The 13,138-nt window shown below is 35.3% G+C and overlaps 1 protein-coding gene across 4 annotated transcripts in view; it reads right to left on the reverse strand.

Annotated features, from left to right (window-relative positions):
• Positions 1-13,138, reverse strand: part of ZNF91 (zinc finger protein 91) — a 97,585-nt gene that overhangs the window by 64,532 nt on the left and 19,915 nt on the right. For all 4 annotated transcript variants that reach the window (XR_003307070.1, XR_003307071.1, XM_031934898.1 and 1 more), the window contains exons 2-4: positions 11,648-11,774; positions 10,571-10,666; positions 12-358 (exon numbers count right to left, since the gene is read on the reverse strand). Coding sequence is in view for 2 of the 4 variants with exons in the window: in XM_031934898.1 (XP_031790758.1) it covers positions 12-358; positions 10,571-10,666; positions 11,648-11,774 (570 nt within the window). In the remaining 2 variants the exon portion in view is untranslated. The remainder of the gene's footprint in view (positions 1-11; positions 359-10,570; positions 10,667-11,647; positions 11,775-13,138) is intronic.

Raw genomic sequence — 13,138 nt, forward strand, 5'->3', positions numbered from 1 at the left:
GTATGAGTTATCTGATGATTAGTAAGGGTTGAGGACCAATGAAAGGTCTTTTCACATTCTTTACATTTGTAGGACTTCTCTGTAATACTTATCGTATGTCTATTTGAATTTAAAAATTTATAAAAGACTTTCAAATATTTACCACATTGAAATACTTTGCTCCGGGTAGTTGTGAAACACTGGTTAAGTTTACTATAACCTTCTCTGTGCACCTTACACTCATCCACACTTTTACAACTTTTTCTTAACTGTAAATTCTCATGTCCACATTTTTCATATTTTCTCAGTAATACTTTTTGAAAAGAATATTCCATGCCCTGCTCTGGCCAAAAGTCTTGAGCAAAATAAGGACGTATATCTGAAAAAAAATTAAAAATATTAAATTACTCCACTGAACTCAAATGAACATAGTTTTAAAATCTTACCTATAAAATTACACAAACTACATAAACAAAATAGCACTGCAAAATACCACAGGCCCTAAGTCTTTGTATTTATTTATTTATTTTTTTCAGATGAGTCTCACTCTGTCGCCCAGGCTGGAGCGCAGTGGCACGATCTCGCCTCACTGCAAGCCCCGCCTCCAGGGTTCATGCCATTCTCTTGCACAGGCCCTAATTCTTTCATAGGCATATATATGTAACAAAAACATACAGATCAAATTACATCTATAATAATAAGTGTGTGCAGTGTCTTGGGTGAGCACAATGCAAAAAACCACACAGAAAAAAGAGAACTCTGTTAAAGTTACCCAACACAGCTTTTCCTGCTTCCCATTATAATAGCGTGCCTTTAGAGGTAAATTGCCAACTCTTGGTTTCTGTTTTAAAAGAAAGGTAAAATACTAGCCCATTCATTTTTATTTCTAGCTTTTAGGGGCTTTTCCTGACACTGGTTTCTGTCTCTTATGACATAAAGTGTTGAAAGAAACCATAGCATAATTTTGAATGACAGTTTGAGCGCTGAAACCAAAGAAAAATGTTACAGCAGCAGAGAGATCACAGTACCACAGAAAGGAAACAGGCATAGCAAGTGATTACTGACTTCTACAAAGTAACATGAGTAAACCCTCTTAATTAAAAATAAACACAAAATTTCAGACAACACATACCCTAAGAACATATTGGAGAAATTCCCCTAATCATTAGACAAGATAGTTGCTTTCAGACTACATTATAAAGACTTTGACCGGTAGCTTTTTTTGATGTCCACATCTCAAAGATTATAATATATACAAAATAGGGCAATATGACTCCACCAAAAATACAAAATTTTCAGAAAGAAACCATAAAAAGATGTGTACATTAATTTTAAGAATTGATAATAAATTGAATAATACTGATTAAAATAGGAACAGAGACAACTACAGAGAATCAGAAAAATGAGGATGAGAACAAAAATATTTAAGATTTCAAAAACACAGAAATTGTGGAAGTAAAAATATAAAAACTGATCCTAAAAGAAAAAATGATGTAAATATAAAGAAGCTCAACAAACTAGGATCACAGAAAGATATTTATAACAAACACATATATAAGCACGATTTCAAAAGTCACAGACAAAAAAAAAATCTTTGAAGCTGCAAAATAAAACTGATGTGCCAGGCCAGGCATGGTGGCTCACACCTGTATTTTAGGCACTTTGGGAGGTCAAGGCGGACAGATCACCTAAGGTCAGGAGTTCGAGACAAGCCTGGCCAACATGGTGAAATCCCGTCTCTACTAAAACTACAAAAATTAGCCAGGTGTGGAGGCGTGTGCCTGCAATCCCAGCTCCTTGGGAGGTTGAGGCAGATCATGAGGTCAGGAGTTCGAGACCAGTCTGACCAACATGGAGAAAACTTGTCTCTACTAAAAATACAAAATTAGCTGGGTGTAGTGGCAAATGCCTATAATCCCAGCTACTCAAAAGGCTGAGGCAGGAGAATCGCTTGAACCCAGGAGGCGGAGGTTGCGGTGAGCCAAGATCGTGCCATTGCACTCCAGCCTGGGCAAAAAGAGCAAAATTCTGTCTCAAGAAAAAAAAAAAATTGGTAGTTAATACGTATTAAGATTTAGCTTTCAAGATAAAAACATTTTAGCAAAATGTTGCATGAAAATTTCAAGATGATTAATAAGACTATATATTTAAATATATTTTGTGGTAAATTTTGTTTTTGACAAGTAAAAACAATAATAACTAAAAGAAGTACAGAGTTATGATAGTTTTAAATTATATTCACATTTAAAACTATTTCTCCCACAAAAAAATAGATTCATAAATAAATAGGATGTTGAAATTATAAGAATTTTATGACTACTGAGCTACACAGGATTAGAAAATCATTCACAAGAAACCTACACAACAAATATACAAGTTATAAAAAACACAAAGATAACATTTATGCTGGAAAACAAACATAGAGATAATTCTATTGGAAAAAGACATATGGCTCAATCATATTTGATTTTGCTCCAGACTGTCTTAAATTGCATAAAGTTAAATACTGGCATGCACAATTATTATACTAAAATATCAAAGCATATATAGATGTGTGGTGGCATACCCTAAAATATATAACACAAAAATATAAAATTGCAAAACCAAATTAAAACATGGAATGTGAACCTTATTAGATGCCATCAACTAGATTAACATATTCATTAAGAAAATCTTAGAAGAAGAATATGGAAAAAAATAATACAGAGGTTACTTGAAAATAAAAAAGGGTGAGAACTTCCCAAATTTTGATGTAATAAAAGAAAAAAAAACTCTTAACCAATAATACTTGATTTAAATTTATTTCACTTTAAAAAGAAGATGAAAATAAAAAATTTCCAAAATAAAAAGTGAGAATGTTCATCACCTCTAGCACAGTTCTACAAAAAAGTGCTACATGGTGTCCAGGCTCGTGGGCTCATGCCTGTAATCCTACAGTTTTAGGAGGCAAGTCTGTTAGAACACTAGAAACCAGAAGCTTCAGATCAGCCTGAGTAACGTGAGACTCTGCGTATAACAATAAGAAATGCTAATATGAGTCAGTTTTGTTTAAAAAAAAACTACTAGACAGTATCATAAAACCATATATAAAATAAAGTTCTCTATTAAATGTAAATATACAAATACAGAAATCTTTACTATCATAATGATGCTTAAAACCCTGAAAGAGCTTCCACAGAATATTTAAAACAGAATAAAAATGGTAATTGTAGACACCAAGATCCCATTTTCAATAATAAATAGAAGATTCATATAAAAAGGAATAAGAAAACAGAAAACCTAGACAACACTATACACTGTATTTATTATTCTGCATATAGAGGAATACTTGAGAGTGGATAATTTATTAAAAAAAAGCGAGTTTATTTGGCTCGCAATTCAGCAGATTGTATAAAAAGTGTGTGCCAGCATCTGCTTCTGGTTAGAGTGTCAGCAAGCTTACAATCATGGTGGAAGGTGAAGATTAATTGTACGTACCACATGATAACAGACAGAGCAAGTATGAGGTGAAGGAGCCAGGTTCTTCTAATAAACCAGCTTTCATTTGAATTAATAAAGCATACACATTTTGATTACCAAGAGGATAGTGCCAAACTATTCATAAGGACTTTGTCCCATGACCCAAACACCTCCTACCAGGTCCGACATCTAACATTTAGAATTAATTGTAGCATAAGGTTTGGGTAACATCAACATCAAAACCATATTATAGACCAACTAGGTTTAACAGACACATACAAAACTTTTCAGTCAAAAACAAGGGAATACACAATATTCTTATTTGCGCCTGGTGTACTCTGTTATGACACACACTAAGTTTTATTAAATTTAAGAATGCCAGGTCAGTGGTGTAGCTCATGCTTATAATCCCAACACTTAGAGAGACCAATGTGTGAGGATCACTTAGAGCTAAAAGTTTCTGGCCAGCGTGGGCAACACAGTGAGATCCTATCCCTACAAAATAATTAAATAATTATTTAGATGTGGTACTTTGTAGTCCCAACTACTTGAGAGGCTTAGGTGGAAGATAACTTGAGCCCAGTAGGTTGAGGCTGCAGTGAGTCAACATTATGCCAATACACTCCAGCCTGGGTGACAGAGTAAGATCCTGTCATCAAACAAAAACAACAAACACACACTAAAAAACAAATTTAAGAAGATCAATATTGTCCACTTTGTGTTTTCTGATGAAAACTATATTAAACTGGAGATTAAAACTGAAAAATCCAAAAATACATTAAAACAAAACACTCTTCAACATATTTTTGCTCAGGAATAAAAAAATTTAACATTTCAAAAATTTCAATACAACCTACAGTGGTAGACAAATTCAATATAATCTTTATAAAACTCCCAATAGTAGTTTTTTAAAGAAATATTGTTTGAGATGTTAAAATTTTATTATGAACTATAGCCAACCACCCACGGAAAAATACAAAGAGGCATTATAACTTCCGATTTTGAAACATATTAAAAGCAACAATAACAAAAACAATGTGGTACTCACACAAAGACAGATAAACAGATGAAAGAACAGAGTAGAGCCCAGAAATGAACTCTTCTGTACATGGCCAAATAATCTCCCACAAAATTGACATGAGCACACAACAGAAGATAATCTTTTCAAAAAATTGTGTTAAAAACTGAATATCCATACTGATAAAATAAAGATCAATTATTTCCTTAAACTATATGTGAAAATCTTTTAGACACAAGAAGATAACGTTTTTGTTGTCGTTGTTTGTTGTTGTTGTTGTTGTTTTGAGATGGAATCTCGCTCTGTTGCCCAGGCTGGGGTGCAGTGGCACGGTGGGATCACTGCAACCTCCGCCCCCGGGTTCAAACAATTATCCTGCTTCAGCCACCCAAGTAGCTGGGATTACAGGCACCGGGCACAGCACCTGGCTAATTTATGTATTTATTTATTTATTTATTTGAGACGGAGTCTCGCTCAGCCGCCCAGACTGGACTGCAGTGGCACGATCTCGGCTCACTGCAAGCTTCACCTCCCCGGTTCACGGCGTTCTCCTGCCTCAGCCTCCCAAGTAGCTGGGACTACAGACGCCCTCTGCCACGCCCGGCTATTTTTTTGCATTTTTAGTAGAGATGGCTATTTTTTTGCATTTTTTGCATTTCTGTTGGCCTGGCTGATCTCGAAATCTTGACCTCGTGATCCGACAACCTCGGTCTCTCAAAGTGCTGGGATTACAGGTGTGAGCCACCGGGCCCAGCGGCATAAATTTTTAATTTATTAAACACATATAGGGGAGGTGGGGCACTGTGGCTCATGCCTGTAATCCCAGCACTTTTGGAGGCCGAGATGGGTGGATCACGAGGTCAGGAGTTCAAGACCAGACCAGTCTGACCAAGATGGTTTCGAAAACCCGTCTCTACTAAAAATACAAAAAATAGCCGGGCGGGGCAGTGCGCGCCTGTAGTCTCAGCTACTCAGGAGGCTGAGGCAGAAGCATCGACTGAACCCGGGAGGTGGGGGTTGCAGAGAGCCGATATCGCACCATTACACTCCAGCCTGGGTGACAGAGCGAAACTCCATCTCTGCCTCTTTCTCTCTCTCTCTCTCTATATATATATACATATACATATATGAAACATATGACATCAGTCTTGGTGCCAAATTCTTAGATACATTAAATGCATGAGCAACAAAGAAAAAAAACAGAATTTTACTACACTACACTTAGAAATTTCTGCACATTTAAGTAAACATTTAATAGAGAAATAATACCTACTATAAAATGGGTGAAAATATTTACAAATTACATTTGATAAGAGTGAATATCCAAAAAATATAAACAACTTGTAAAACGGAGCAATAAAGTCGAATAACTTTATTTGGAAATAGACAAATAATTAAAATAAAATTTCATTAAAAAATCAAATGAAAAATTTGAAAGGACACACAAAATTACTAATTTGTAGAGAAATACATTAAAATCACAATAAAAAACAAAATCCCCTCACACCCACTTAAATGGTCACTATCAATTTTTTAAAAACACCAAATCTATTGATAATGCAATAAAAATGAAACCTTGGGCTGGGCACAGTGGCTCACACCTTTAATCCCAGCACTTTGGGAGGCCAAAGTAGGCAGATCACAAGGTCAGGAGTTCGAGACCAGACTGCTTAACATGGTGAAACCCCGTCTTTACTAAAAATACAAAAATTACCCGGGTGTGGTGACATGTGCCTGTAATCCCAGCTAGTCAGGAGGCTGAGGCAGGAGAATCGCTTGAACCCAAGAGGTGGAGGTTGGAGTGTGACAGTATCATACCATTGCACTCCACCCTGGGCGACAGAACAAGAATTCGTCTCAAAAAAAAAAAAAAGAAAGAAACTTATTGATTGTTGGTGGAAAGCAGGATGCACCCATTATTTTATAATGTTATAAATATACTTTAAATAAAATTATCAAATACAGCAATTCCATTTATGAATCTATATCTAAAATATGCATCATAGGACCCTGAAGACATATTTGATACGATGGAATATTATTCAACCTTAAAAAAAAAACTCTTGTCACATTTAAAGATACACTTTGAGATTATGTCAACTGAAATAAGCTAGTAATGAAATGATGAATGTTACGATTTCACTTAGATATATAAAATAGTAAAACTTGTAAAAACAGAAAGTGGAAGGGTGTTTGTCAAGGGCTAGAGAGAGCATAAAATGGTGGGTAAATGTTATTTAATGGACACTGCATTTTAATTTTGCAAGATGTAAAATTTCTAGAAGTCCTTTGCATAACTATGTTAATACAGTTAACATGCCTGAAATATACAGTTTTGTTTTGTTTTATTTTGTTTTTTTGAGACAGGGTCTCAATCTATCACCCAAGCTTGAGTGCAGTGGCACATTATGGCTCACTGCAGCCTTACACTCTCAGGCTCAAATAATCCTGCCCTTCAATCTCTCAAGTAGCTAGGACCACAGGTACACACCATCATGCCTGGCTATTTCTTAGATAAAAATGTTTGTAGAGAGGGTGTCTCCATATTTTGCCCAGGCTGGTCTCAAATTTCTGAGCTCAAGCAATCCTCCTGTCCTGGCTTCTCAAAATCCTAGTCTTAAAGAAGTGAGCCACCACCATGCCTGGCCCTGACATGTACATTGAAATAGATTTAAGAAGTTAAATTATACGTTATGTGTTTTTACAACAATTATTTTTGAAAAAACTAGAAAAAATAAAGAATTGTAAATTTTCTTGAAAATTACCTTCAAATCACAAAAGGGTTTTTTCACACAAAGGAAATACGTATTCATCATTAAACACGTGGTGAAAATAATGCTATTTCAAGGGCTACTCCCTAAGATAAGATAAAACCAACATGAACTAAGAGGCTGGGCAAGGTGGCTCATACCTGTAATCCCAGCACTTTGGGAGGCCAAGGCAGGCAGATCACCTGAGGTCAGGAGTTCAAGACCAGCCTGACCAACATGAGAGAAACCCTGAAAGAAAAATACAAAATTAGCCGGGCATGGTGGCACCCGCCTGATATCCCATGTACATGAGAGGCAAGAGAATCGCTTGAACCTGGGAGGTGGAGGTTGCAGTGAGCCAAGATCACGCATTGCACTCCAGTTTCAGCAACAAGAGCAAAACTCCATCTCAAAAAAGAAAAAAAAATTGAGATAAGAAAGAATATATACAAGATAAGCTATAACCAAAATTGGTGTCATATTTGTAGACCTAAAAACACACACACATATATAATCTGATTGTGATACACATATGGCTCATTTATCTTTTAATTAAATCCCACATTGACTTAAAGTATACAAACAGAATTGCAAATTGTCTAAAATTATAACACATAAGTAAAGCCAAAAACACAATAAACTGATATTAAGAAACTTACACAAAAAAACACACTAATGTAGAACTGCAAGAAAATAATGAAAGAAAGGTTTACTCATAAAAGCTAGTTGGCAACATTAATGTACGTTAACAAATAATTTGTCTAGAAAACTGCAATGTTTGACTGTAACTGTGCAGTCATGGAAGGCAGGCATTTTAAATTATGGTATCTGTTGTATAGCAATAAAATCCCAGAGAAAATGCAGTACAATCATAAATAGGAGATGCTAATGAGAAACTTAATAGAATAAGCATATACAAGAAACTAGTGTCAATTTTTATGTTTTAAATATGTGCTATTTTTATACAAAACTACTGTAATTCAAGTTTAGAACCAAATACAGCCTTAAATAGCTAAATTATGTATATATTTAGTAGAATATGGTTTAGCAGAATATGGTTAGAGCTTCACATATAAAACAAATATTTGAGGAATAAATTATTTGCTGACAAAAGTGGCTGAAAATTCTGTAATTCCTATTAGCCTGCCTGCATACTAATTATCTAATTCAGGCAGAACATGTACATTCTAGTATAATGTCCTAAATGTCTGAATCCAAAACTACAGACAAATTTGAAGTAGAAAATAAAAACAAAAATTTATATAGACAGTGACATTAATAAGATTAAAAAAAAAAAAAAAAAGGTGCCCTATTTGCTTATCTCCTGACAGCAAGGAAATTTGTCAGCCATTCCTGACAAAAATGTGTTTGTGAGAGAACCAGGCATCATGGTTCACCCCTGTAATGACAGCTATACAGTACATTAAAGTTGGAGAATTGCTTCCGGTCAAAATATTAAGACCTGCCGGAGTTATGGTGCAAGACACCATCTCAAAAATAAGTGTCTTTAAGAGAGCTGCGATCCAGGAGGGGAGTTAGGAAACTCTGCTGAAGCACAAGACTGAAGGTAATCCTTTTTAGAAGGCAGGCCCTCATTCAGGTGGCAAACTACAGGACTACTGTTTTTGGCTACAGATGAGAAAATGTTCCACCTAACTTGGTTCCACTGAGAATTTTGAACTTTACTTTGTAACCATCCCAAACCCTTCCCAGCCACAGTCTGGGGGAGGTCCTGCCCTTCCAGAGGCCTGAAGAAAGACACCCATTTATAGCCTTGCTGGCATGCAGACCTAGGTCTTTACTGTGGTCCCTGAAGCAGTTCCATGATTCAGTTCCAGCTCCCTGAGCCACAGTTCATGGCCAATTCTGCCTATGTAGAAACCCATAGTGACCTGGGAAAATCCTTTCTGGTACTCAGTGAAAGCCATGCTCATCCACATCCTGATATAAGGCCCACCATATGCAGGCCTGACTGCAGAAACCTGCCTTTGGGTCTGCCCTGCACAGCAAAGTCCTGAATGATATTTACTCTGTCCAAAAATTAAATGAGAATCACAACTATCCAAGCCCCTTTTAACAACACATCTAAAGATGGACCCTTGTGCAAGCCCAGCAGACTTAAGACCAAGCTACAACCCCTCTTCACTACAAACCCAGAGGGTCTTCTATTACTATGGGGGCCCAACAAAAATAGATTTTTACTTTCTGAAACCAGTTTTTAAATACTTGAACAGGTGTTTGCTCCTTCAAGTTTACAGTCACCAATGCAAAACTATTGTTTCTTATTGTCAATGCTTCTATTTTAACATAGCACTGAAACTATGTGGAAAACGAAATAGTCAAAAGAAAAATTTAAAGTCATTGAAACTGAAGACCAATAAGTAAAATGTTGCTTTTTGTAGATCATGTAATTATATATATATATAAACAGTACTTTAAAACCTGTTTAAACTAATGAATACACTCAATTAGCAAAATATAAAATTAACATACAAGTGTAAGTTATGGTTCCATATACTTAAAACAAACTATTTGATAAAATAGAAGAAAAAAACAATGTTAATTACAATAGTAATGAAATAATCAATTTTAGAATGAATTTAACCAAAGAGCTCATAAATCTTTTAAGTGAAAGATATAGCAATGAAAAAAATTAGAGGACCCAAATAAACTTAAAAATATTTTACTTTTATTGAAAGAAAAAGTATTGTGAAAATGTCATATTATCCAAAGTAATCTATAGATTCGATAAACTCCCTATCAGAATTCCATTGTTTTTATTCACAGTAATGAAAAATACAATCCTAAAATGTACATGAAACTACAATAAACTTTGAATAGCCAAAGCAATCTTGAAGAAAAAGAACAAAGCAGAAAGACATCAAATTTATAATTTCAAACAATATTTCAAGACCATAGCAATGAAAACAGGATGAAATGTGCAGAAAAATAAAGAACAACAACAAAAAAACCCAATGGAACAGAAACCACTACTCTCATGCATTTCAGACATAATGCAAAATGAGAACTTAAAAAACAGTTTAAAATAGAGTGTCTCAAAATTATGCAGGTATCTGTCTGTCCACAAAAACAAGAAAAAAGAAGTCAGATTGTGCACTCATGTATGCCATGAACAGTACTTTGGCTGTCACTGTAAACTTGAAGAAGATAACTGTAGGGAAAGTAGAATTCTTAGAGAATGTATAAGCATTAGCAGAAGTGAGAGTATAATTAAATAAAAAATTCAGGCTTCCCAGAAACTATTTCCTTCGGAACACAGCTTCTCAGATCACTTTAAAGACTTGCTTTCTTCTTGACTTTGGACCTCTCATTCATGTTGTCTGTTGTATTCACTCTCACCTACCTGGGGGTTTATCCACCATCTCATGTCGCTTCATATTCCAGGGTTCTTTTCCTTGCTCCAGACAGGTGATCAGGTCTGGCTTAGAGACAGCAATACCTGTTTTATTAAAAATAACTAACATGAATCTTAATCATATTCTTCAATTGCCAATTTAGTAATGTGCTCAGTAAACAGGATATAATAGAATATTCTAATAAATTTATCCCAATACACTAATTTGTAACAGAAATGTTTACATATTTAGAAAGCATTTTGATTTTGTAGGTTCTTAATTTTACTGCTTGGTACTACTGAATCAAAAACTGGTGATGACAATTAGATTTTAAGGTGTAACAGTATTTTATGCCACAAAACTTCTGAAATTACCACTAATCTAAAGTGAAGGACATAGATCAGCTCAGGAATGTGGAAAGTTCAGGTCAAGATGAAACTTCTCAAAGAAATTCTCTTCTAAACAAACAAATCCCCAGGATTTTCTTGAAAACAGAAATCTGAAAGCATAAATTTCCAGAAAACAGTCTACAAAAAAGAAATGAAGCCTGTAATCCCAACATTTTGGGAGGCCGAGGCGGGCAGATCACGAAGTCAGAAGATTGAGACCACCTGGCTAACATAGTGAAACTCCGTCTCTACTAAAAAAAATACAAAAAACTAGCCGGGCGAGGTGGCGGGTGCCCGTAGTCCCAGCTACTCGGGAGGCTGAGGCAGGAGAATGGCGTAAACCCAGGAGGCGGAGCTTGCAGTGAGCCAAAATCCGGCCACTGCACTCCAGCCTGGGCGGCAGAGCGAGACTCCGTCTCAAAAAAAAATAAAAAATAAAAACAAAAATAAAATAAAATAAAATAAAAATAATAAAAAAAAAATTAGCCAGATGTGGTGGTGAGCATCTGTAGTCCCAGCTACTCGGGAGGCTGAGTCAGGAGAATGGTGTGAATCCGGGAGGCGGAACTTGCAATGAGCCGAGATCGCACCACTGCACTCCAGTCTGAGCCATCTCAAAAAAAAAAAAAAAAAAAAAAAAAAAACAACCACCACCATTAGTCTATATTAGAAATTTAGTAATAAAATTTTCCTTACCCAGGAAGACCAGGTTTCTGTAGTTCTCTAACATCACATTCCTATATAAATTCTGCTGTGCAGCGTCCAGACGTTGCCACTCCTCCAGAGAGAATTCTATGGCCACATCCCTAAATGTCAACAGTCCCTGGAAAACACACACAAACACACATATTTACAAAATGGCTATGGGCAGAATTTTTCATTTGACTCAAGGTAAAATGAGAAAGTGACTAGAACTGGTTTTGACTTATAAGAGTGGCTGAAATTATCCAATAAAATAATTGTCAACACACAAACATTTTGTAACATATTGTCTAACTCTGAGAAAAGACAGTGGCATAATATCCACAACATCAGTGTATATATGATACTTGTCTAGATGATAAAGTGTAAAATTGAGGGCATAAACACTAACAAGTACATTTTCGAGTGCTGTATTTACATAATATAGAATGAGTTGTATATATTTTTCAGATGAAAAAGGCATAGTTGTTTATATGTTTCCGACAAAATAGACATGTTGAGTTAGAAGGTACCTCTCAAATTTTAATGTGTACGATAAACTAGACATCTTGTTAATGCAGACTATTTTTTCAGGAGATCTGAAATAAAGTCTGAGTTACTGAATTTCTAAAAAGCTCACTAGTAATGCCAATGTTTTGACCCCAAAAGACTATTTTGTCAAACATTCAGTAAGTGGAAGAGCCTGTGTTTTCTTCAGTTTTTCTGTTCTGTAAACAAAGATGAGAGCTTTCATTTACCAAAACAAACAATGCAAAGAAAACCTAAAACAAAAGGGCAGTTGCCAGAATAAATGTGATAGTTCATACACATCACCTGCATAAAGATACTTAATGATGAAGAGAAAAATAACTCTATAGTGAAAAAATCTGTAAGAGAGTTTATTAAGCAAGTGAGTTATTAATGTCAGTTGCACTAGAACAAGTTTCTGTAGTGTGCTCATGCATCCAGAAGGACACAGCATCACTACTGAGATATTGCCCCCATGAAAGTAAATTATAGTCTGAATTTATCCATAAGAAAACATCAGTTGTATGCAAAGTGCAAGATACAGATATCTTCCATGTTCTACAATTTTTAATAATGATTTTAAGTACTTTCTTTAACACCCAATAAGCAGGTATCTCCAGATAATTTTTTCCCAACTTTCTGGGTAACAAATGCCATCCCTCTTTATAGGAGCATTTTCTTAATCCTGTAATGCATAGAGATAATAAACAAAATAGAACCTCAACATTGTATGTTCTCCATCTTTACTAAGTATCCCAGGTTTTCTCCATAGAAAGAGATTATCCACACCTTTCCATGTTCAACAGTCATAAAGAGAACATTTTTAATACTGCAGATCACAAATTCATGGTGAGAATTCTGCGTGGCATATAAGAAGCCATGATGCAGAGAAGGCTGTGGTAGATAGAAAAGAAATATTTTTGAAGGACCCTTGACTATCATAAGCATTTTTTTTTTTTTTTTTTTTTTTTTTTTTTT

Source organism: Piliocolobus tephrosceles, chromosome 21 (genome assembly GCF_002776525.5).
Source record: "Piliocolobus tephrosceles isolate RC106 chromosome 21, ASM277652v3, whole genome shotgun sequence".
Lineage (NCBI taxonomy): Eukaryota > Metazoa > Chordata > Mammalia > Primates > Cercopithecidae > Piliocolobus > Piliocolobus tephrosceles.